The sequence below is a fragment of the Cupressus sempervirens genome, chromosome 1 (genome assembly GCF_028749045.1).
Source record: "Cupressus sempervirens isolate cs-2001-9-10 chromosome 1, ASM2874904v1, whole genome shotgun sequence".
In the NCBI taxonomy this organism is placed as follows: Eukaryota; Viridiplantae; Streptophyta; class Pinopsida; order Cupressales; family Cupressaceae; genus Cupressus; species Cupressus sempervirens.
In genome coordinates this window covers 517,008,220-517,033,328 of record NC_143118.1, presented here as the reverse complement: position 1 = coordinate 517,033,328, position 25,109 = coordinate 517,008,220, and the positions used below count along the sequence as shown (strand labels likewise).

The 25,109-nt window shown below is 34.3% G+C and overlaps 2 protein-coding genes across 2 annotated transcripts; both read left to right on the top strand.

Moving 5' to 3' along the window:
• Positions 1-12,348: 12,348 nt before the first annotated feature.
• Positions 12,349-14,436, top strand: LOC149578504 (uncharacterized). The gene has a single exon (XM_089829521.1). The coding sequence runs from the start codon at positions 12,491-12,493 to the stop codon at positions 13,922-13,924; it is 1,434 nt and encodes a 477-aa protein (XP_089685647.1). The 5' UTR covers positions 12,349-12,490; the 3' UTR covers positions 13,925-14,436.
• A 3,605-nt stretch (positions 14,437-18,041) lies between these two features.
• On the top strand, positions 18,042-18,464 carry LOC149578503 (secreted RxLR effector protein 78-like). Its single transcript, XM_089800628.1, has one exon. The coding sequence runs from the start codon at positions 18,042-18,044 to the stop codon at positions 18,462-18,464; it is 423 nt and encodes a 140-aa protein (XP_089656754.1).
• Positions 18,465-25,109: the final 6,645 nt, after the last annotated feature.

Genomic DNA, 25,109 nt, shown 5'->3' with positions numbered 1-25,109 from the left:
ATTCTGACCCACATTGTTGACAATACTTGATGTATTAGTATCTTGATTGCTTTGAAGAAAAGATTTGTTATATGCAGTGCAAAATTACGGTGACTGTTTAAGACTTCCCATTGTGCTACTTTTTGATAACTTAATTTTTCTAAGACATGATTTTTCCGTGGTTGTCCAAAAAATAGTGTAGGAAAATTCATTTCCTCTATATGTTTACCTTTGAATATTCCTATTGGATAAGATTCTTCAGCAGGTGCTATTTCAATAATTTTGTCATCCATGTTTCGTATGCTTCTTGAATCTGTAAATCCATGTATCAGTGTTTCTGATGGGTTAGCATTGTCACTATCACTTTCTGAATTAGAATCAGATGACATAGATTGACGTAATATTTTATCTTGTTGCTCTTTCTCTAGTAATTGCAACCATGCATCATTGATTTGAACATTTTCTAATTTGTATAATGTTGTGTCTGCCAATTCATGAAGAGCTTGCATAATAAGATTAGGCCTTACCATTCCTTTTTGAAAGGCACTTTTGTATTCAAGTCGTCGCTTAAGAGAGACTGCAACTGTTGATGTGTTATTCAATGATAGGGGCAAAGCATTTTGGACAATGTTCAAATTGACAGGCACATTTATGATAGAACCGGTTAGACCAATTTGTGATCTTCTATGTCCTAGTTCCCATATTTGAGCAAAAGCAATTCTCAAGGACACTAGTCTTTCCTCTAGTTGACTTAGACATTTTACATGTTGTAAAGGATCATTTGTTCCAATGTTTTCTGGTGTTGCAAATTTTGGAAGCTTTGATTGTTTAAGAGATTTGTCACATATTTTGCATATGTTTGCATTATCATCTGGGTAATTACGTTGGGTCAACATTTTGTATATATCTTTTTCCTTTGCTCTTACATGTTTGATAGATTTTTTGAAATGCAAAGTGTGACAAATCGGGCAGGTATATTTCGGAGTGTCTTGTATTTCAAATTCATATATTTCTACTGGTGTCTTCTTTGATCTTGTTTGCTTTCTTTTTAAGCTAGGTTTATTGCAGAGTAGACTACTTTCATTGCTTATCACTTTAGATCTAATGATTTTTTTTGTGTTTCTGAGAGATTGTGAAATAATTTCCTTAGCAGAATGCATATTCTGTTTCTCTTTATTGTTTTTAGCACCTCCTTGCATTTTTTGTTCTCTAATGTTGCGATTTTTTAACATGTCCATATTCTGACCAGGCAATTCTCTAAACTTATGAGAATTGATTGTATGGTTTATGCGTTGGACTGGTTGCAATTGCACCAAAGGTTCAAAATGGCCACTTTGAGGATTCATATCATGAAATAGTATACGATATGGTTCTGTGTTCAATGTTTTATTGAAGTCTACGTATTGTTTTCCTGTTTTTAGTGAAAAGACACAAATATGAATATTTAACCACTTGGAAAGCCAGTGAATGCAAAATGTCTCCCCATAAACCAGTTTCATTACTATTGTTTACTTCTTTTGTAGATAGATGCATTCGTCGCAAGTAAGTGTTCTTGTCATTTACATTATGGAGGTCTTTGATGAGAAGAGGATGCAACTCATGATTGTATGCATGTAATACTTCTAGATCTGCTTTTGCAAGGCACATTGAAAAATAGTCTATTGTACCATTTCGTAGCTCTTTGACAGTTTTTGTAAACTGAAGTAAGTATTCAATAGAGTCAAACAAGCAGTCGCCAACATTGTATTTGAATTTTTGTAGTCTACAAAGTCCTTGGTTTGCCAACTCTATATCAATGTTGCATGATTGATTTTTATTAGTCATCTTGACAATGTCAATATTTGATGATCAAAAGTTGCAATTGATGAGTATTTGTTGGCAATGTGCACTTGTACTTAATGCATTTAAGACATAGTAACTTCTAACATATGATAATGATCTTCATAGGAAGTGGGTGGAATGCATTGTATGAAACTAGTCAACTTCTCTATGAATTTTGGATTCCTTGGTTAATTGTTAGCTGTCGTGTCTTACCCTATGCATGCAAGACAGATACTTTGTTAGTTTTGTTTAATTACACTTTTCAACTTTGTGACCAATAATTTTGTTTAGACTCTTCCAACATATAGACACGAATATGTACATGATCATGTTGCAAGAGACATTAGACAAATTTAGAAGAAAATATTTCTTACTAATTAACAATACTTAGTAATTTATGTTTGCCACATTTCAATATGTACTATTCATAATCTACCCTAGTATACAAGAAAAGAAGGATTGTTTTAGAACAAATCATACATACTATACTTTTTATAATCACCAAGATATAAATATATATGCGCAAGCATTACAATATAGCTGTAAAAATTGACTATAGAGAATTCAATGAAATGTTTGAAGATTTTTGCTTATGTGTGCAAGCATCTTCAACATTAATCTCTATGTGCAAAAACTTTTGTATATTCACAAAGATCTTATAGTGGATGCACAGATCCAGGTATATGTTTGAGGAGTGTGCTTTCCATATTATTTATCACACCCTCAATTTCAAATAACTTGCTTTTTAGAATACCAATTTCCAAAATTATCTTGTCATTAATTGACAAAACTTTCTTATCAACATTATTTGTCGAGAGAAGAGTTCCATATGCTCTGCAACCTATATTATGTTCTGCTGCATCCACAAAATTGCTTTTGTAGTCCACTATTTCATTCATACTATAGAGACTCATATCATAGGTGCTTGAATCTAGTTCTTTAGGTCCACTTTTTGTGTTCCATGGGAGCATTGGTTTAAGCTTGCGGTTGTTAATGTTGTCGTATCCTACAATTTCTGAAAAAATATAATTGGATATCTTTCATGTTCAAATGTATTTGATTCACTTTTATTTGTGCAAATGATTCTAATTACTTGGCTACACTATCTTATATTTTTCATTGACTATGATTAGAAAATGCATCAAAAACGGTAAAAGGAAATACCATTTTGTTGTTGTACTCCTTTATATTGAAAGTGCTCAGATTTCAAAATTTCAATAGCATTTTGCAATAAATCTGAACCTGTAACATTGGAATCGTAGGTTGACGCTAGTTTTCCTTGAAAGCTTGAATGCATGTTCAAAGTATTGTCCAATTTGTATGCATCGTTGATGCTATCATTTCCAACACAGTTATGGGCAACTATGTTTCCTAGTAATCCCGATGATGTATGTGTATATGGTGGGAGATAACTAGTTTGATATTGGTTAGGAAAAAATGTTGATGATTGACAATCTTTAGTTTGTTGGACTGCATCAAAATTATAATTTGTAGGTGTCATTACAGAATGGACATCAGGTACTACTGTGCTATCAAATGGGATGTCATCTAAGGATGGTCTTTGTGATAGTGTACCATCATGTATATTAGACAATGGTGCATAGTGAAGCTTTATGTTTTCCTCTTGACGGGTTGCGGTCTGGTAGATCGGATTTTCGGTTATTAATGGGTTAATATGCACTAATGTATCACTGGTTTCTATTGCACTTTTCTTATAGCAGTCTGCACAGTCTATCACTCCTCTCATAGAAAGTGTTGCTTCATCATATGCATTTGCAGCTTCTTCTAGCGATTCAAATGTTCCAAGCCATTGGCGTCGCTTAGTTTGTGGATCCCTTATCTCTGCAGCATATCGACCCCAAGGACGTCTCCTGATACCCTTGTATTTCCTATGCTTTGGACATTTTTGCACCTGGAAGACAAGTTTTTGCTTTCTTTAAAAGTGGATGTGTCTTCATTCTCCAAATCTATAATTCTTTTTGCCTTGAAACAAGTCATCTATATTCTTGGTTCTGTAAAGACGGTGCACAATTTAGACAAAGTAGACCAATTGAATAGATGAAAGAAACAAAGATATTGGCATAGTATCTTTTTACTAGAATGCTATGTAGAAGAATTCAAAATGTTTACCATGATTTTGTTATTTTGAATATAGTAATTTAGATCTCATTACAAGTAATGAGATCTAATTATCTAATTTTTTCAATTTGCAATTCTTTATTATTATTTTACCAATCAATAAGAGTAGACAATGTTTAAATTCTTACACTTCTTTTGACAGATTAATGTACATCATGTAAGGGTGCAGATCCAGTATAAAAATAAACTTACATAAGAATTCAGAAAATGGATGCAACAAAAGAAATAGGTAACATGAGTTGATCTTATGAATCAATAAGACTAGATGATGTTTAAGGTCTAACACTTCTTTAGATAAATTAATGTAGATCATGTAAGGGTACAGATCCATTATGAAATAAAAGTTGCAGAAGAATTCAAAAAGTGGGTCCAAGAAAACAAAGAGCTAACATGACTTGATGTTATGCTCTTGGTGCAGCAAGTATTTTGTAGCCAGACACTTCCTTTTAATTATATATGTTCGCATTGATTAAATTACATGATTCTCAAAAATTGACACTCCAAATGTATACTTGTCTCTATGTTATGTCCTTTGAGCTCCTAAAGACTACATATATTTCTCCATTAAGTACAAAGTGACATAAAAAACTATTACACCAAATGCTAATAGGAATATGAACAAAGGTGTTTCCTTGACAGTAAAATATAGCATTAAGAGAATGCATATGTTAAGTATCACAAACAATTCAGGTAAAGGCATGGTGCCTTCAGGAATCGCCACAACAATTTGCTTTGGGGAACTTGTTTGTATGTGAAACCTTGAACTTTATATACCATGATTATGTCTTGAAAGCTTGTCTACCCTATCATATGAATATTGAAACCTTTTGTTACATGCCTATTGCTATCTGTCTAGTAGACCATGTAATTATAAATCATTTAACATTATCTTCAAATAGTATTATAATTAATAAATTGAAAGGCTTGTTGATTGACATTGCTATCTTTTGTCTCTGATTAGAAGTCACATAAATTTGTTGCACAGTTTCATGTGGAATGCAATATTCCAAATTTGGTATTTTCTTAGTGGAGACCCATGAATGACCTTGGTTCTGATGTCTTTTTAATATGTAACTAATTCTAGCATTTTCTCAAACAATTGTGTCAATGTTGTAATGCCAAATATTGAATAATATGACAACTTAAAATAATAAATACTAACTGTTTCTACTAACTAATGGATGGTTGGGTCTTCTATCATTATGCTATGTTCGTCCTCCAATGCAGCTACATCTATAGCTATTAGTGCACAACTGTAAAAAATTACATTCAAGTGCCATTGCAGTCTAAAAAATTAGGTATTACATACAGATGCCATTGATGCTTTTACAGATCAAAAATCTATAATTGCCCTAATCAATTTTCTATTTCCATAATTTTTTCATGAAGAAATTGTAGTAATTATAGTTGAAGTATCCTATGATGCTTGAAAGCAAGCATTACAAATCATATGCAAATTTGATGTGCTTTGCAAACTTGGAATTTCAACAAAAAAGAAACATGAATACAACTTTGTTCTCATGGAATCAAAATATTACATGAAATTGATTCTTTCATCATTGGTTGCCATTGTACAAATTATAGAATAATCTATTTCTATAGCACAATGGAGCATATACTTATACATTATAAGTATTTACTTTTGGCAACTAACATGTTGTAAAAATTAATTCATCCATAGAGGATGCGCCATCTTCCAATATCTACTACAAGATGAATGCCAGGTGGCATGTCATTATTTGAAAATACAAACAAATAATGGTATGAGTAGTGGTGCTTTATGGTTTTAGTAGCTATAGCTCCTGCAGTACCATCATACCATTCTCCTAGAAGTTGTATACTATCATATGTTATAATCCATTCAAGCGAGAGAGTTGGATATGATATGAGAATGTTTATTATGCATACAAGTGTCTCACTTTCAACAGGGGTTTTAAATGGTGATAGCTGACAGAATAGTGTTTTGCATGCTGGATTAAAAACATCTATGAATTGTTCTATACTATGATTTTCATAAGGAAAATGGATTAGAATATCTTGACAGTGAACTATGATATGAGCTTCACTATATACTCGCACAAGATATTTCAAGTAAATCAATTCTCCATTTGTCATGAATGGAGATAAGACACGAATTTGATTGGTCTCTGGTATTGTTTGAATGTTTCCCCATCCATTGTATTGAAACATTGCATCATGTATTTCATAAAAATATTTTTCCAATATATTCCTTTGACATTCACTTGGAAGTTGTTGGATTCTTTCAAGGACCTCAGATTGTGGATTTTCATGATCTGTTGGGTAGTTTATTGCATTCGATGCATTTAGAGTATTCATATTCATGAAATAGAAGTACAGGAAACCTGTCAACAATGGCCAAGAATTCTTAGATTTTGCTAAGCGTCAATGAATTCTAAGATATAGCTTAACTTCATTACATAGTACAAAATGATAATGAATTGATTTCTTCAAATAATTGAATATTTGTTTATCTAAAATTTCAATATCTCTAACCCGTTTATAATCTATGATTTTTTTTTGTTTTTAGTTAGTTTTCAGTTCATTTATTAATTATTAGAAGCTATTTTGTATCTTAAATATATATCAAATTTAAGTAAATAAACATTGTTTTATGGATAGGATTTATATACATAATTTTTTTGAATACACATGATAGAAAATATGTTCAAACTATGTTTCATGGTATCTAAACAATGTGAATTTGAAACATCAATTCTTTTCTCTATGTGACAATTGATATAAACATCCCTCAATCAATAATTTAGAAGAAAATATGGAAAACCAAATAGATAAATTTGCCAAAATATCAATAGTAATGAAATATTACTGTTCTATAAATTATTGTCATAATTACGACTACTTGATGATTACAATTACAAATAAAATTTGGACTTTTAGTTTCAAAAGTCTGAATGGAAACATACTAGTTACTTGTAGTTGGCAATGTCAATTGTCTAAACAAATTCCAAAACTCCTAGCACAGTTCAAACATCTGTGAAATCTAAAAAATTCAAAAGTCAGCAATATAGAACATATAATCCATAAATAATTTTTTTCACCTTATCAGAATACATTTTTTACAATGAAGTATGACAATATGCAAAGGAAAACATAATTTATGAGACAATTAGGCATCATTTATCATGCTACATACCCATTGTTTAATTGGTGTAATGATTTTCAATCTATGTTCAAATTTCTCCATTTCTACTAATACATGTAATATTTAATGTACAAACTACTTCAGTACAAGTAGTCTTTGTAAAAATTACACTTTGCAATATGGAAAACAAAAAGACATATTACTAACTATGGATACAACATTTATCACACAAGAAACATGTCAATTAATTTATTGACATCAAATGTTCATAATTTAAAGAGCATTTTCAATACTATTCTTAATCAAATGATAATTTCCTATCTAATGTATATGCATTAAATTTGATGATCATTGATTTTTATTTAAAACATGACATAGTTAAACATTAGTCCAAAATATAACAGTTTACTATTTATAGCAATGATTTTACAAAGCAGTAGAATTCATTTTTCTAGCAAGGTTAGAGGTGTATACAAATTATTGTATAAAAATTACATATGCTATGGAATATGTACATAGAATCATGACATGTTATCTATGATAACAAGTGATTTATTCAAATTTTGGTGAACTAAGAAGTAGTCATTTCTGCCAAGGAGCAATTGTTTTGTGCATAAGTTTTGATTGGAGGAGGAGACATATGCATTTGGAGGAATATGAGTGCATTGCATACGACTGAGATTCTCAAAGCACTTTGCTGTGAAAAATGGGAACAATGAGCATGCAAGGCATGATCTACAATTGCCTTATATTTACTACTAATCGCAATTTTCAGGGAATTGTACAGACAAGTTGTGACAGCAGATGAACTTAAAGATTCTAGCGAGAACAGTCCACCTATAAGGTCATTACTCATCTCTATAACATATGCAGCAATGTATGGATCATAGTCTTCTTCAGGCTTGAAGTAATGCTTCACATACGCATTTGCTAATTGCTTCACAATTTGTATATCTTCTAAAAGGTCCATGCAATTGGTCAAGAATTTAGAAACAATGTCTGCATAATGTGTTGAACCAGATTTATTCTGCAAGAATTCTTCACTGAGGACTATGCGCAAAGATTTCTCAACATTTGGGCATTCAATAATAAACACAGATTTCTCAACATTTGGGCATTCAATAATAAACACAGTCTCCAAATGTCTTGAGTCAGTTGCACCAATAATTGGAGAAGTCCATTGTGCACTTGGGCATGGAATAAAAATTCGGTCACACATTCTGAAAGTCCAAATCTGCAAGAAATGACTACAAAATTAGATTTAAAAAAAGAGTTATAGATAATAATTAATATGTTTTTAGACATGGAATAATGTATTCTTATTTGACCTATTTGCAATGCGAATCATAGTGTAATTTTGTTTGATTAGTCTATTGGCCTTGTTAGAATGGATTTGACTACTCACCATTGAAAATGTTGTTTGTGTCTTCTATGATTGCCAAATTATTTCTTCACTTTCATGAACTTGAAGTTGAGAAATTTGTCTGTGGTATCCAATACTCTGACTCATTATTTGTGAAATTATTAAAATCATTTGCTAGTTTTCTCATATGGAGGCAAATATAGAGAGAATAAGGTGATGTTGTGCTTTGCTTGAACATTAATCAAATGGGCATTTGGAATGCCAAGGAAAAAGAATTGATTAAATGCCAAATATGGGAAAACATGAATTGATTTACCGGATCTTTGACCCTAATCCGAAGCTATATGCAGAAAGTACAAGTCGACAGATTCTAGTCAAACAATTTCATTGTGCCCGTGAGAAGGCTCATAAGATTTCAATATTCATCAAAGTTTCAAATACTAGTCCCAAACACTTTTGGTAGCCTTTGATAGACGAGCAATTAAAATAAAATGGAATATCCAAGCTATTTGTGGGAGTTCGAAACTTTTTCAGTAGACAATGGTAATATGATCCCTTAGACTTTGAAAGCGTTGATCTTTGACTATAACTAGCTTTTGTTCATCATTACAAACAAACTAAACCATTTGTCAACTTACAACATAAGCTATCTTGAGCGTGTTCTTTATTTCAAAAAACTATGAATAGTATCATGACTTCTGAAACTAACTTTTGGGAAAACTGATACTAGTTTCATGAATACTGGCATATTAGACCCATACAAATTTCAAAAAAATTACTACTAAAACATGTCAGTAAATAAATCAATGAAAGTTCAATATTCAATTTCATAGAAAATTTAAATCATTTACGTGTAATTTTTTTGTTATCTTTCTTCAGATTTCATCATTTTAACATAAATAGTTATTAAAATTGTTTTAAAATATTACTCATTGAAATAATTTGTACTAAAATATACTGACAATTATTTAAAATAATAAAACAATAAAATTAATATATTTCATTTTTTAATTGAAACAAATATAGTTATTTCATATATTTATTAAACTATTCTTATAATATATGATATTTATAACTGATGTTTCGAGGTAGAAAAATGCCTAGTTCTTATCAACTTATGTTAAATATGTTAACGATATGTGTTTTCCTGCAAACAAATTCTGAGACAGTCATAGATTTGTAGATTTGTATTTGACAATTGTGGTTATATCCTTTAGTTTTTTCGAGATTATGTCTCTTATAAAAATTTTAGTTGGTAATATTCTCCTTATATTAATTTCCAAAAATCACAAATATTAAATATAAATATTAATTATTCGAATGTAGTATCTTATTTACAATTATTAGTAAAATAATTTATTATTTGTTTCAAGCAAATTTAAATAAGATTTTCAAAATAAAGTAACACATATATTCATTCATTGCAAAAGTTTAAATCATTTCTATTATCTACAAGTCGTCTCTTGCCTTGGTTGCCTTTGTTTCATTTTGTCTGATCATAGGTTTAGGCTTACTATTGACATCCCGATCAGTTTCGTTCCTATACTTTGGTTATGGGTTTACCAGAAACAAAAACAAAAATAGGAAACATGTAACGTTCGCTTTCAAATTTAAGATCTAGTTCATGAAATGTCAAATGATTTCTTTGCCAGTTCTCCATGCAATTGTTCTCTTGGCCCTGTTTTTAATTATAGACATTCTTCCATGGCAGGGCTCAGTGCCATCTCCAAGCAGGTCACTAATATATTATTTTAAATATCTTCAGTTTATATTTTTCAATATTAATTTATGATGTCAGCGCATCAGATATTACAATCCCCATGGGTAATTCCCAAAAAAAAAACCTATCGCCTAATTATGATTTCAAAACGGGGACTTTGTGCCATGGTATATGACCCCCTCGTGAAGTTTGAAACCCTAAAGAGGCTTTGATGGAAAAAAATACAAACAACCTTCTGCAGCTTATCTACTCACAAAAAGAACAATCCAAGACTACTACCTATTAATTCTTTACAGCTGTTTCCCTAAAAAATCCCTATTCTTATCTCCAATGTTTGGTGGACAGACGACCTTGAGGTAATCAATATTTATGAATTTCGAGATTTATATCTGTAGCTGCAGCAAATGCAGAGTTCGTGGAGGAGATTGATTCGATCCTTTTGAAGCGCCCACTTTTCACTTCGATTATCTCCTCTGCTCGCCAATAATGTAATTTCATCTGACAAGCTTCTGAAAACGTGATTCATTCAAAGCTGTAAAGGAAATATAGTCCAAACCCTAAGATCTAAACCCTAGTTTTTTTTACAAATTGATCTTTGCAGCAATAAACGAGGGAAAAGTTTATGAGTAAAGGTGAGAGAGAAGTCATCTTTAGGGTTATCTTAAAACCACTTGCATCAGCCTTGTGAGAGAGCTTACTACAGGGGTTTTCACCAGATCTTCTCTTTCTGAAAACGAAATCTGAGACATAATTACCTACAGGTGTCGTATACCACCCAGGAGTAATTTTCACAGGTGGCTTCAGATGGATAGAATTAGAGGGGGGAAAATATTCACTGTTTTTCAGTCTTAACAGAGAGAATATCCGTTAATAGATTTGAGTAGTTTTCCAGAATTGCAGAGCAGTGGTGGTAGTAGAAAATGTCATAAACTCTCAGCAACAATACTATCCATATGCCTTCAGATCATAGTATACAAGACCCAGCTTGAAACACAGTTAATTAATTTGCAGATTTAATCAATACAGCAGTTGATTGGAGTCGATGAATCATAGCAAGTGCAGTCTCAGAAGCAAACTGGGCAGATCTGTACAGCTACAGCCAGACGTATATATACAGAAAACATCAATTTTATATTGCATTTGACAAAAAGCGGACTGTAGCAAACGAACTTGGTCGTCAGACAATGGGAAATTACCAAATTTGGATTGGATGTTGAAGGAAGTTGGGAAAGTCACTGGAGATCATTGTCTATTTGTAAAAGTGACAATAAGATTTACTATACAAATTGAAAAGCAACCGGAAAATGAAGAAGAGAATGAAGAAGAACAACTAGAACAGGAGAAGGACGACAACGAAGAAGAACAATCTGAAAATGGACAAATGCTCTCGGGAGAGTATGTTAGTTCGTTGCAGCTGACACACAAGGATGTATTCCTAAACATAAGAAATCAAAAATAGACATCATGTATGCCAAGGAGTATAAACGAGAACCCATTTTCGCCTGTACCCATCCTACTGCAATTAAATATACATGTAGATATATAACACGTTTCAACTATTACACACTGTGTAAACAAAGACAGTTCAAACACAAAGCAAAACGAAAAACACAGAATCAAATGGCAAACGCAAAGCATGCTTACCTGAGAAGGAAGAAGCAATGTGTAATCTTTCCTCTCTGGTTTTCATGACCCCAGAATCTGCTCATCTCTCTATTTGTAACTCATGCACACCGACATCCACAGAGACCGATAAAAAAAATCAACCGTGGATTCAGGGATATTGAAGATTCAGAAATTTAATGATGTCACTGTTTACTCAGAAGAATGATTTGTACTCAGGCCACAAAGGAAGAGATTTTGGTTGGATTTTCTGCACCCTCCCTGACACAGCCATTAAAACTGACAAGACAAAACAAAATCATGAAATTAAAGACTGCAAAATACCCATCAACGAGATGAAATGTCAGCGTTTCATCACAAGATGGTGGGAACCCTGCTGTTTCCAGTACTCACCAATTAGAATGTGACAACAAAGCAGTTCTGGAAAATAATTTAACTCTGAAAAAAAGCAAAACATAGCAAAATAAGTCGTGGGGAAAAAATAAAGTTCTCCCATTTGTCAACATTAGTGGAGAAATAACAGCAACCCGATTGCTATAGTAAAAATTAAAGTTATTAGCGGAAGATGGCGCCGTGTCAGTCTAAAGATTCAAATCGAAAATTTTCGCAAAGGAGCCCGCCAAATTTCTAAACTACGCAGTAAAACAATTGGGCGAGAGCGTTTATGAAGGAAAGGTAAGCGAGTGCGGATAATTTGGTTAGGGTTTGTCCGGCTGCTGAAATGGAATCGAACAAGGAAGATGCGCGCAGAGCCAAAGGAGTTGCAGAGAAGAAGTTTGAGGGTAATGATCTGGCCGGGGCCAAGAAATTCGCCCTGAAAGCGCAGCAAATGTACCCGTCTCTCGAAGGCCTTTCACACTTCATTGCGGTCATCGATGTCCACATTGCTGCTGCCGATGAGAATCATGGTGGTATTCCAAACTGGTACGCCATTTTACAGGTGTCTTCCTCTGCAGATGAGACCGCCATTAAAAAGCAGTACAGAAGGTTAGCTCTACTTCTCCATCCTGACAAGAACAAGAGTGTGGGAGCTGAAGCAGCCTTTAAGCTCATTGGAGAGGCATCCCGGCTCCTCTCAAACCCTGCCAGCAGAGCTGCTTATGATCACAATCAGAGTAGGGGTCGGGATCCCGCCTCTGCATTCTGGACCATCTGTACTACCTGCTACGTGCGCCTCCAGTTCCATTCAAGCTACCTCAATTGCTATCTCATTTGTCCCCAGTGCGGCATACCCTTCATGGCCGTTCGTACTGCTGCTCCTGAACCCCAATCTGCCCGCCCTAAGAGTAGAAGGAAAAAGAAGGAAAATCAAATGCCCGCTGGAAACAATGATCAGATGCCTTCAAACCCTCGGCCTTCCAAGGGCCAGTGCACGGAGAATCACATGCACACTCACAGCAATGGTCAAGGGGGGGCTGCAAAATCCCAGCCTTTCCAGGAGGAGTGTAATACCCCTGCTCAAGAGGCTTCAAAACCCCAGTCTTTCCAGGATAAAGGGAGTAATACCCCTGCTCAGAATACAGATCAGGCAGCTACAAAACCTCGGCCTCCTAAGTGCAAGGATAAGGAGACTCAGTTGCCTGCTTGTGGTAAAGATCAAGCAGCTCCAAATCCCCAGCCTCCCAAGGATAAGGAGAATCAGATGCGTGCTTGCAACAAAGATCAGGCTGGAGCCAAACCCCAGCCTCCCAAGGACAAACAAAGACAGATGCCTGCTTGCAACAAAGATCAGGCCGCAACAAAACCCCAGCCACCAAAGACCACGGAGAGTCAGATGCCTGCCTGCAACAAAGATCAAGCTGCTACAAAACCCCAGCCTCCTAAGGAGAATTATAGATCGACTCAAAAGAATGATCAAGCTACTGAAAAGCCTGTGTCAACCAAAGAGAAGGAAAATCACAGGCCTGCTCACAACAAGGATAAAGCATCTAGAAAGTCCCAGCCGTCTAAGGAGAATCAAATTCCAACTCAGAACAAGGATCGAGCGGCTACAAAACCCCAGCCTCCCAAGGAGAAAGAGAATTCGAAGAAGAGAAAAGCGAAGAAGGATAATGTCAAGTTTGATAGGACTGCATTTGATAGACTATTTGCGGGGGTGGTGAGGACTGCATTGGACGAGCAGAGCAATAAGAAGGCAAAGATACAGGTTAATTGAAAAGACCATTTTGCTCTTCTTTTATAACTGGACATTTAGTAACATTATGTATTTCTTAAAAGCAACAGGTTTTTGAAGTCCCTGTATTAATGGAATTGAAAATTTCTTAGAAGCAACAGTCCCTGAAGGTATGTAATAATGAGTTTGACAAATTTTTGATCTATAAGCTATTTCAGCAGATTTCTGCATCAAGATTGCGGGTCATATTAGTATGTTTTTTTTTCTTCCTTAAAACAAAGATTACCATCCGGTGATTCTGTGAAACAGTGGAGAGCAAAAGCACAGGTCAATGGAAAAATTTATTTTGCTTCTCCTATAGGCCGAGTCCCCAATGTATTTTTAAGAATCAGTAGCTTTTCAGAACTCATTTGGATGAATCCTAGCAAATTGATGTAAACAGTGGAATAGCATTTTACATCAACATGTTGAAATCTTATTATTATTAAAAAAACCCAATCTGGCGATCCTGTGAAACAATATACTCAAATCTGCCAAGGTTTTTCTATAGGTAATGGGCTGAAGTTTAGATTATTTATTAAGATTAATTATTGTTGTATGTTAAGTTCGAATAGATTCGAATTCAAGATCTTTCAAATAAGAGACTTCAATTGATCATTGTATTGTAGACTCTTGCCTAATCTGCCAATATGTTTTACCTTCAACTGTACTGAATTGATTCACAATTTTTTTACAGAAAAAAAACAATATATGTTTCCTCATATTTACTTGCTATTCATTGGATCTGTTACTGCATGTAGAGATACAATTTTCTCTTATAAAAACAACATTCGCTTGCTGACATTTAAATGCTATTTATGGGAGCTGCTAATTCATGTATTATGAGCTGTATACTCATTTCATTTACCAACCTAAAATCAGGGTGGTTTGAAGTAAAATTGATGTTTTTTGTTCACCCTAAAACAAGGATCCGGCAGTTCAATACTTTTTCTTTCTGATACAAGAGAGATACCTGTCATAATCTTTAACCAGTTGTATCTTTTATAGGAGCTTTCTCTTTTTTTCATTCTTCTGTATAATTTCGAAGGAAGTGGAATAGTCCTAAAAAACAGTAGGCCTAAATTACTTTTCCTTCCAACTGAGGTGGTGTTTCATACTACTCGGGCAGCTGACAGTGTTATGGCTTACTTTAGAACAGCATTGACAAATATTAAAAAATGAAAGAGTCTTGAAAATCAATTTGCTAAACCTAAACTCCATGTTTGAATGGCGAAGTGATCTAAATAACGTTTGTTTAGTGAGCTTAACAACAACCAAATGTTGCCCAAAGATATTAACAATAACCATTGAAAACCTCTTTCTTCCCAAAACTCCAAGGGCAAGCTCAACAGAAGCGCAAATAAAGAACGTGAAGTAGTTACCATTGAAAGGGTTAAAACCCCACATACCAGATTTCTAGATAACGGAAATAAGAAAAAGTTATTATAACATAGAAAAAATCTGTGCTGACCCTTAAGTTTATACTAATACAAAACTCCATCTTCACACAACATCAATGATAGGGCCAATTTCTCCAACATCTCCCAAACAAAGAGTTTTGAAATGGTGCAATGGTCTTACGTAAGAGAGAATTAAGGACATAAAAAAGAAAATACTTCCTCTCGACTTGGGCAGGGGAAGCAGTTCCATGTCTTGGATTCTCAGAACCAAGAGCCCTTGAGTTAGTCTCCATTGGAAGTTGGGTCAGTAGCATTTAAAGGAACCCTTGGAGCCCAGTCAAGAAGAGTAAGTAGCAAGGGATTGGCAACACGAAGGGTGGGATGCAAATAAGCATCAAACCCATTTCTCTCAGCAGCCTCAATTTTAGTAACCTCAACATCTGCAGGAACCCATCATTGTCTTCCTTCCACATCAGGGGAAGAACATAACCAATGCCTGCGACAAGGGGGCATCAGCCAGTATTGCAGGGACTCTAGAGGAGTGCAGAAAAAACATCCCTTTTAGAACAAGTCCCTGCTCGCTAAATTTGGAGCTAGAAGGAACTGCTTGTTCCAGCACCTTGTGCTCAAACTACTGTCATTCTCAACGCCTCTCCCATGTAACAAAATTGCTACCAAGCTCTAAAAGTGTTGCAAGCAAATATTGTAAGAATAAATGATTTGTTTGTGGTCAAATAATTATAGTTAATTTTTATTTTTTTACAAATGTTAATTTTTAATTTAAAGAATCAGTTGTAATTTTTAATTATATAAAAAGAAAACAAGTAAAATATTTTCCAATTCATGCTAGCACACCATTAAATGAGGGAAATGCTGATTTTCAATTTGAATTTGAAATTATGAAGTTATTTTTTGCAAATGATGCATATGATTCAAATCATTTGTACAAGTGCATATTTATCTTGGATGAGAAGTATATAGATTTGAAGATAGAAAATAAGCATAAAAAATGAATGTGAATGAAAACAAGATTGGAATTGTGCACATTAGTACATTATTTACTAATGTATTTACTAAAATGATGATATTTAAAATTTTCATTACACAAGAAAAATTAATTCAAAATGAATGGAAAAAGAAAAAAACAAGATATCTAATTTCTCATTGTAATATTACATATTTGTTTGTTTTGCACTCTTAATTTTTTTAATAAAAAAAATCTAATTTATCTACATATACTATCAAATTTTGGTATTTAAGAATAAAATTAATTTAATAATATTGAAAATGCATGTGCAATAATTGATCAATAGATTAAAAAGTATAGATTAAAAATTCAAGTTTAAATAAAACATTAAACGTGTACTAAAATTGATGAAGGAAAGGGTTGTTTAGCTTTGTGTAAGAATGAATTAATTATTGAAATGTGTGCATGTGTGATCAAGTTCAAGCTTTGGTTATTAGATTAGTGCTAGTGGAACATTAATAGACTAATAACTAATTTTTTACTTTGTTCTTGGCCAGAATGATAAGTGGTCACAATTAGAATACCATGGAATTAAACATTTGCTTGTTTGTACCTCATGTTTTTTCAAATTGCATTCAACTATTCCTAAGGGGTTTTGAATTTCTATGCTTATAATTGTTAAGATGATTGCTAATTAATAATAGACCTATATAGTTTTATAATAAAACTTAAAAGAGTGTTCCCTATTGAAATGGAGCATGTTCTATTTCAATTGTAGTAAATTTACTACATTGATTAGTAAATGTGATGCCCAAGCAAATAGTGCAATGATATTTGAAATTGTGTTTAAAGTATTAGGTATGAACCACATGAATTATGTATTATCATTGGAGGAAATATACCAAAAATATTTGAAATTATGTGTAACATAGTTTTTCACTCATTCCAATTTTTCACTCATTCCTTTAATTCTTTGTCATGAGCCACATAAATTATATATTAACTTACATTTCTAAGGATTTTCATTTTAAGCGTTGAAAGATTTGGATGATCTTAATGTTGATTAGAACGTATTGAACGAAATTGTAAGATCATATATTACTATTGCATTTATTGGACATCTTTGATAGTTAGAAATACTATTGTTAGGTTGGATGGGGAAGGGGGAAGGGTCTTCAAGGATGAGGAGGAGATGGGAAAACATGCGGCAAAATACTTTGGTAAGGCTTATGTCAAGGACAATAGGGCTGCGAATCCGATGATCAAAAGAAGTTTGATTAACATGATTCTACGAGTTTTAGGAATGGAGGAGAACAAACACATTCTTGGCAATATAATAGAGGAGGAGGTGAAATGCACGGTGTTCTCTATGAAAGCTTACAAGGCTCTAGGGCCGGATGGGTTCCCCCTTGTGTTCTTTTAGCATTTTTGGGAGGTTGTTAAACCGGAATTGGTCTAGGCTACTAGAGATTTTTTTAGAACACGTAAGATGTTAAAAAGGATCAATAAGACCTTTATTGCATTAGTGCCTAAAATCCCCACACCAATATGCCTGCTGGATTTTAAACCCATCAGTTTATGTAACACTATTTACAAGATATTTGCTAAAGTTTTGGTGAATAGAATAAAGCCTTTTTTGGAAAGAATTATTGGCAGTCCATAGAAAGAATTTGTTCCAGGAAGACAGATTCTAGATGCGGCTATAACAACACATGAGGTTATACACTCAATGGAGAAAAACAAAAAACCGGGGATGGCATTTAAATTGGATATCTCCAAGGCTTATGATAAGGTTAAGTGGGATTTCCTTTTTGAGGTGCTTGAAAGAGTGGGGTTTAGTAACAAAGTAATAAACCTAACCAAAGTGATGGTTGGCACAATTCAATACTCTGTCCTCGTAAACGGTTCTCCTTGGGGCAACTTTAGGGCGGAGAAAGGTCTAAGGCAAGGTGACCCACTCTCCCCCTACTTCATTATGATTGCTAAAGTTCTAGGGAGGTCTTTCTATAAACTTCTGAATACTGGTTGTGTTAAAGGGGTTAAGCTGGCTACTATAGCAGATACGGAAGTCCTACAACAATTTGTTGACGACACATTCCTATTTGGAGAATCTTCAATTATAGAGGCTCAAGCTTGGAAGACTATTCTACACAATTATGAAGAAAGCTTAGGATAAAATCCAGGTCCAGAATACCAAGGAGGAAACAAGGAAGATGGAAATGGAAACCAAGGAAGTGATCAAGGAGCAGGTGGAGCAGTATGCCAAGCTAGAAAAGAGGGTTAAAATTTTAGAGGAAGGGTTCTTTACCTTCTCTAAATTTAACCTCAATGTCACTCATGCCGTGGCCACTACCCTCCAACTACTGGCGCAGGAAAAGGAGGATACTGGAATGGATATGGAGGACCATAAGCTGCTCTTCAAATTCCTTGTTGATGACTGGTCTCAGATTCTGTTGGCTGTGAAGGGGAAGGAGAAAAAAGAAATTTAAGTTTAATAGTTTAATGAGATCCTCGAATCCAAGACTTTTATGTTTATTTGATGTTTTTGGTTTTGCTGGTATCCAGCTATATTTAAGACTTGGTTTTGGCCCATTATGCCAATAGTTTTATGGTTGAACTTTTGTAGTATTAGATCTTCTGGACTTTTTAGTTTAGTTGTTCCTAGTATTATGCTGTTTAGTTTCTAGCTGTTGACTCTCTAGCTTTTCATTGTGTTAGATAGTTTTTTGCTTGCTGGTGGACATTGCTGGTAATGTGCTAGTTACCATCTTTTTGCTTGTAAGGGCTGACCCCCTAGTTTTGGTCACTTTTTATTTCAAAAACATCTTTGATAGTTTAAAATAGACAAAGGAGGTACCAGAGAGAATATGGAAACCTGCTCTGTGGAAGTTTTGAAAACCAATGTGTGCACATATATCCCTTGTACTACGTTGACCTCTTTCCCCATTGACAGTGATTGTTTTGTCTATCGCCTTTGGTAATATGCCTGCACTCGTTTCTAATGTGATGTGTGCCAAGGATCCACGAATTAAGGGTCCTTTTGTCGATCCCTCTACTTATGAGAATAGCCTTGTTCCCACAGTGTGCATTCATGGATCTTCGTCCCCTTCCTTAGTTGGTGTGATAGGTGTCTGGGAAGCACTCTTCTCAAGAGGAGTTTTTTTTCTGGGGTGGATGTTGCTATCCTGCAAGTGGTTGGGGCTTGGAAGGTGGCTCTGGGGGTTAGTTGGGCCCTCTTATGCCCAATATTTGCATAATGGTGGTTGTAACTAAGTTGACAATCTCTATACCATTTGCCATTTTCAGACCTATTTTTATCAATTTGACTAAAGATACAGTTTTAGGGATTGAGCAATGCATCGAGGCTCTTGAGGTGGATGTTGTACTTATTTGTAGATTTAGGGGTTTTTGATTTTTTTCTCAAGGAGTTCCATGCTTGAATCTCAAAGCATTGGGATCAATATCTGACTAATTCTATTTAGATCTTTCCTCTAGCAAGGGATTTCTTTAATACTAGATTTGATACCTCGAAAGATAGGCATGCGATTCATTTTTTTTCTCTTGGGATAATAGCTTCCCTCTGATGGTTAAACCTTGGCACAAGGATTTTAATCCTGCCACTAAATCTTTTTGCAAAATATGTGGTTGAAAAGATCAAATCAAAGAAGTCTACTTGGAAGTTGGGAGTTTGACGACAACATTATATTGTGGTTAAAGTGCTTGAATTTGAAGTGGATATTGTTAATCTCATGCAAGATATATTGTCAGTTAGTGTCAAAAAATTTAGTCATAATGAAAAGAAAGTTGCAACTGAGTAACTAGTATGCATGTAGTGTTAATTGAGCTCACAACAAATCCAAGCAAACAAGTTAAACTTACTAAATTTTGAAGTGTCAACCGAGTTATAGTGGCAACCAAGTTACAGTGGCAACTAAGTTACATTGGCAATTAATTTACAGTGGCAACCAAGTTGATAGTTCACACCGAGCTCTAGTGTCAACCGAGCTCCATTGTGAGCCAAGTTAGTAGAGTAGTCTTGTTCCAAGGTAATAATCAAGATGATAGAACAGTGCAAGCCGAGTTAGAAGCGTCTACTAAGTGATCAATGTGAACCAAGCACCCAACATCTACCGAGTGCTAGAGCCAACCAAGGAGATAGTGGTGACCGAGTGCTTCTAGTATCGCTTGAGTATGACATTGACTTGAGTTATTGCACTAAGCCAACTTGGTGATTGTTTTTGGAACTACTCATGTTGTAGCCGACCTATGTAACAACTATTTTGATGGATATAATTATGAAATATTTTTTTAATCCAAAGTGTAGTATTATTCATTGTATCATCATTCAAGAATTAGCGAATATGGAAGGGAAAATTGTCTAGAAGGCTACAAGCATTCCAAGGAAAGGAAGAGACTCATCTATCATAGTGAGATGATCAGTTTACTTCAAAGGATCTTCATCAACAACCATAGTTGCATTTCAAAGATCAATTCATTGATTCATCCTAATAGGTGTATTAGTCCCAAATCCTTTAACTGGGTGGACTTAATAGTCTTTTGCAAAAACTCCTAATAGAGTACATACTTAACTATATTGTATAAATCCTTTCACAAGGTGGACCTAACAGTCCTTAGTACTCCTAATAGGGTAAGATCATCAGAAGTGATCATTAATAAGCCTTAACCAATCAACTTTATTACTACAATAGTGAAGCATTGTGGGTCATCCCTAGTTTTACTTTATAATGGAGGGTTTTTGGGTTGCCAAGTATTGTGTTATGGCATTGTTACTTTAATGCTCTAATGTTTCATGCATTTAAATATAACAAAGTGGTTTAAGTGGTTCCTGATTCACCCCCCTAGTTTGCATTACATTTTCAATAATTAGTATTAGAGCTAATTTCTCATATTAACAAGTCTAGCAGGTTGAGAGAAAAGATAGGACACAATGGAGGTGTACAAGCTAGAGAAGGCCATTGAGAATGGAAAGTTGGATCTACATGTGGTCATGGAGAAAATAAAGAAACTAAAGGAGCAAATCTCTCAATCCCTAAGAAGAAGAAAATAATTGGCAGCATAGATGAATGACAATCTCTATATAGAAAAGAAAATTGAAGATATTTGCAAAGAAAGAAATTCAGATGAAGCAAATACAACTATAAAAGATCTACTTGGAAGGAACCTTATCCTTCAAGAAGAAGTCAGAAAATTGAGAAGGGAACAAAAGATCCACTTAGTTAGAATATGTGAAGTCATGGAACAAAAGAATCAAGCTGAAAATGACAAAAATATGGTAGAAGAAGACAACAGACTACTCAACACTAGGATAGAAGAAAAAGACAATGAAATCCACTAGCTTTCACTACATCAGGTGGACTTGGTAAATCGGTTGAACAATTCAAATCAAGAAGTCATCCATCTGAGGACAAAAAAGAAAAAGACTCATGAATGATCTTAGAGAAGAAAAAGAAACCAATGAAAGAATGATGAATTCACAAGCAAACATGAATCAATTAGCTAAGATATCCCAGAAAAGATAGAAAGGTGAAGCAAGATTGGGCTATACTAAACAAGGAGAGTCATCCCAACAATTAGTTCAAAGAAATAAAAGACCTACATAGAATCATTATGGAAAAATATGACATACCTCAAACATGTGTTGGAGCAATGGAAAGTCAAAATTTAATGGCAAATGTTACAGTTGTAATAAGCATGGGCATGGAGCAAGCAAATACATAGAGAAGACCAAATTTGAAGGAAAATGTTTCTCATGCAACAAACAAGGTCATAAATCTTTAGAGTGTAGAATCAAAAATTGGAATCCTATTGAACAACTTGATTGTGATTACAAAACTTGGTGCATATGTTATTTATGTGGAGAGTCTAGGCATATTGGACCAAACTGCATGAAGAATCACCTCAGAAAAATAGATTCTATCAAAAGATGCTATGTATGCACATTGGACCAAACTGCACAAAGACTCACCTCAGAAAAATAGATCCTACCAAAAGATGCTATGTATGCAAAGAACTTGGTCATCTAGCAAAGAAGCATGAATAGAGAAAAAGTTGAAGATGAAAAGAAAGAAAAGGATGACACAATCAGAAGTCAAATGAAGAAGCAATGGGTAAAGCAGTCTCCACAAAATTCAAGTGAAATCAGTGAGGTCATTGTCACCCAAGATAATGGATTGGGTGATTCAATCATCTCTGGATAAATATACAAGGAGATCACCAGAGTTGTGATAAAATTCATATGCTACACTAACTCCAGTTATCCAAGCAAGATAGTCTAGATCAACATATCATATGCACTTGGACAGATGATAGACTAAGACCAAATTGAGTTGTTAGTTCCAATCACGCTGTTAGACCTAACTGAGCATGGGTAGATTCGACTGAGTCACAGACTCAACCAAGTGTGGAAAGACTATACTAACCGAGCTTCAAGTTTAAACTATATTTTACCTACCTAGGTACAAAGCTTTAAATAAAGCCCTAATTTTAGAAATATGATAAAAGGTAAAGATTGAAGCTTTGTTTTCACTGCATTTTCAAAATTCTCTTTGAGCTCAACATTTCTTAAACCCTACCAAAGCAATTTTAGTGCACATTGTTGAAGGAGATTCTTAGGTGAAGTCATAATTGTAAAATTCTTCCTTCAGCAGGGAGTATGGAAACGTCTTCCAATTCTAAGGTCAAGAAAGGTTGAAAAGTATTGGTAAATATTTCGGATTGCACTCCTCCAAAACTCCAGCTATATCCAAAAATTGCAAAGGAAAAAGATCCTCAAGGTGCTCACTCTTCCATTCCTCCAAAGGTACTACTCATCCACAATATCAGATCATTTTATCATTGTTCTATGCAAGAGCTAGGTAATCTCGAGCTAGATCAGGCCTATGCAACTTTGTGTGGAAATTATATGCTGAAGCCAAATTACAAACATTTGGAGGTCAAGGGGTTGACCCACATCATCCAAATGCTTGGGAACTTTCAGAATAAGTGGATCGGGCTTATACTAAGCTGAGTTCACGATATGTCATTTTAGTTGGAACAAACCTATCCTATCACTAAGAATATTGTAGCAGAAGTCATGGCATTACTTCCCTCCACTCCACGTAAGGAAACAATTTTGCAATAATCAATTGAGTTGAACCCAGTTCAATCTAGCAATGAAGTGAAGACTATCACACATTTACAAAGTTTTGTCACAAAGGAAACCAAGCAATGAGCTCCATTAGTATCGACCGAGCAACATGCTCCATTAGTCTTGACCAAGTATCAAGCTCTCAACATGTCGACCGAGTAGCAACAATAAGAACAACAAAAGGATTCAATTGACAAAGGAAAAGCTATAATTCCTTCTTCAAAAACCAAAAGCAAGGGCAAAATGAACATAGTTGATGGCATTGATCTTGATAAGGAGATTGTAATCCTAAATTGGGACCAATCAAATCTATCAGCTGAGGAAATGGACATTTTGGGGGAGATATGGAAGAAAAGGAAAAATCAAATAATGCTAAGAGTTGAGAGAGATAGGAGCCAAGTCTTGGAAGATATCAAAGAAATCTTCATAGATGCTCTATCTACAGAGTTAAATGAAAAAGTTCCCATTATTGATCAATTAATTGATATTGTACACAAATTCAATGAGAATACTAATGGGCAGGACAAACTTCTCATGAAAGTTGGGAGAAAGTTTGAGAATAAAGTGCTAGAAAATGTAGCACAAAAGATAGCAATTGATCAAGTAGAACTATCTACTTTGATATCTTCATTAGAAAATGTTGTCACTTTATTTGTAAAGTTGAGTGATTCCACTAACTTTACCAAGGAAATAAAAGCAAAACTGGCCAAGATTGACAAGGACTTGTAGGAGAATGCAAATTAGTTGGCATTTAATCCAAGCTCCAGTTCTAATCATTTTGTAAAATCCATATTCTTGACAGATCTACAGGTAGAATTGCTAAGAGAAGAGGCCAAAATAAGGGCAATAATGATTGATATTCAAGTTATGATACTTCTCCATATGGACATTATGCAGAAAAAGATGGATCATGCAAGGACATTAGTAAAAGCCACAAATCTATCAGTTGTAGATCATAAGTATGAGTTATTAGTAGAGATTCAGATAGATCTACATATTTTGAAAGTTTTGCAAGATAACTAGGATAAGACTTTGTCCATAATTTTGAAGGTACACCATGATTTTCTTTCTCATTTTAACTTAACCTTATAAATATTTTGACATTTATAACAAAAGCAAGGTGGAAAGAAAGTGTACAAAGGGGGAAAGCATATAGAGGAAGCATATGTACATATATGTAAAAAGAAATCTGTACAGCAACAAAGATATGTAAAAGTAGGAAAACAAAAACAGTTTTGAAAAATTAAAAAAAAGTTTTTAGTTCTAACCGAGTTGTAGAGTCTTTAGTACAAACCAAGCTACCAGATCAGGCATATTCAAAGGGGGAGTTTGACTAAAGATTTTTTTTTTTAGATCTTGTGTATGATAAGTGTTTTTGTGACTAATGCCAAAGGGGAAGATTGTTAATCTCATGTTATATTGTTAGTTAGTGCCAAAACACTTAGTCATAATGAAAAGATAGTTGCAATTGAGTCACTAGTATGCAGTGCTAACCGAGCTCACAAAAAATCCAAGAAAACAAGTTAACCTTGCAGAACATTATAGTATCAACCGAGTTACAGTGGTAACCGAGTTACAGTGGCAACCGAGTTGATAGTTCACACTGAGCTCTAGTATCAACTGAGTTGACTATGTTTACCAAGCTACAATGTGAATCAAGTTAGCAGATTAGTC

Excerpts from the sequence above, each read along its gene's own strand:
- LOC149578504 (XM_089829521.1), top strand. The coding sequence starts at position 12,491 with ATGGAATCGAACAAGGAAGATGCGCGCAGAGCCAAAGGAGTTGCAGAG.
- LOC149578503 (XM_089800628.1), top strand. The coding sequence starts at position 18,042 with ATGGCATTTAAATTGGATATCTCCAAGGCTTATGATAAGGTTAAGTGG.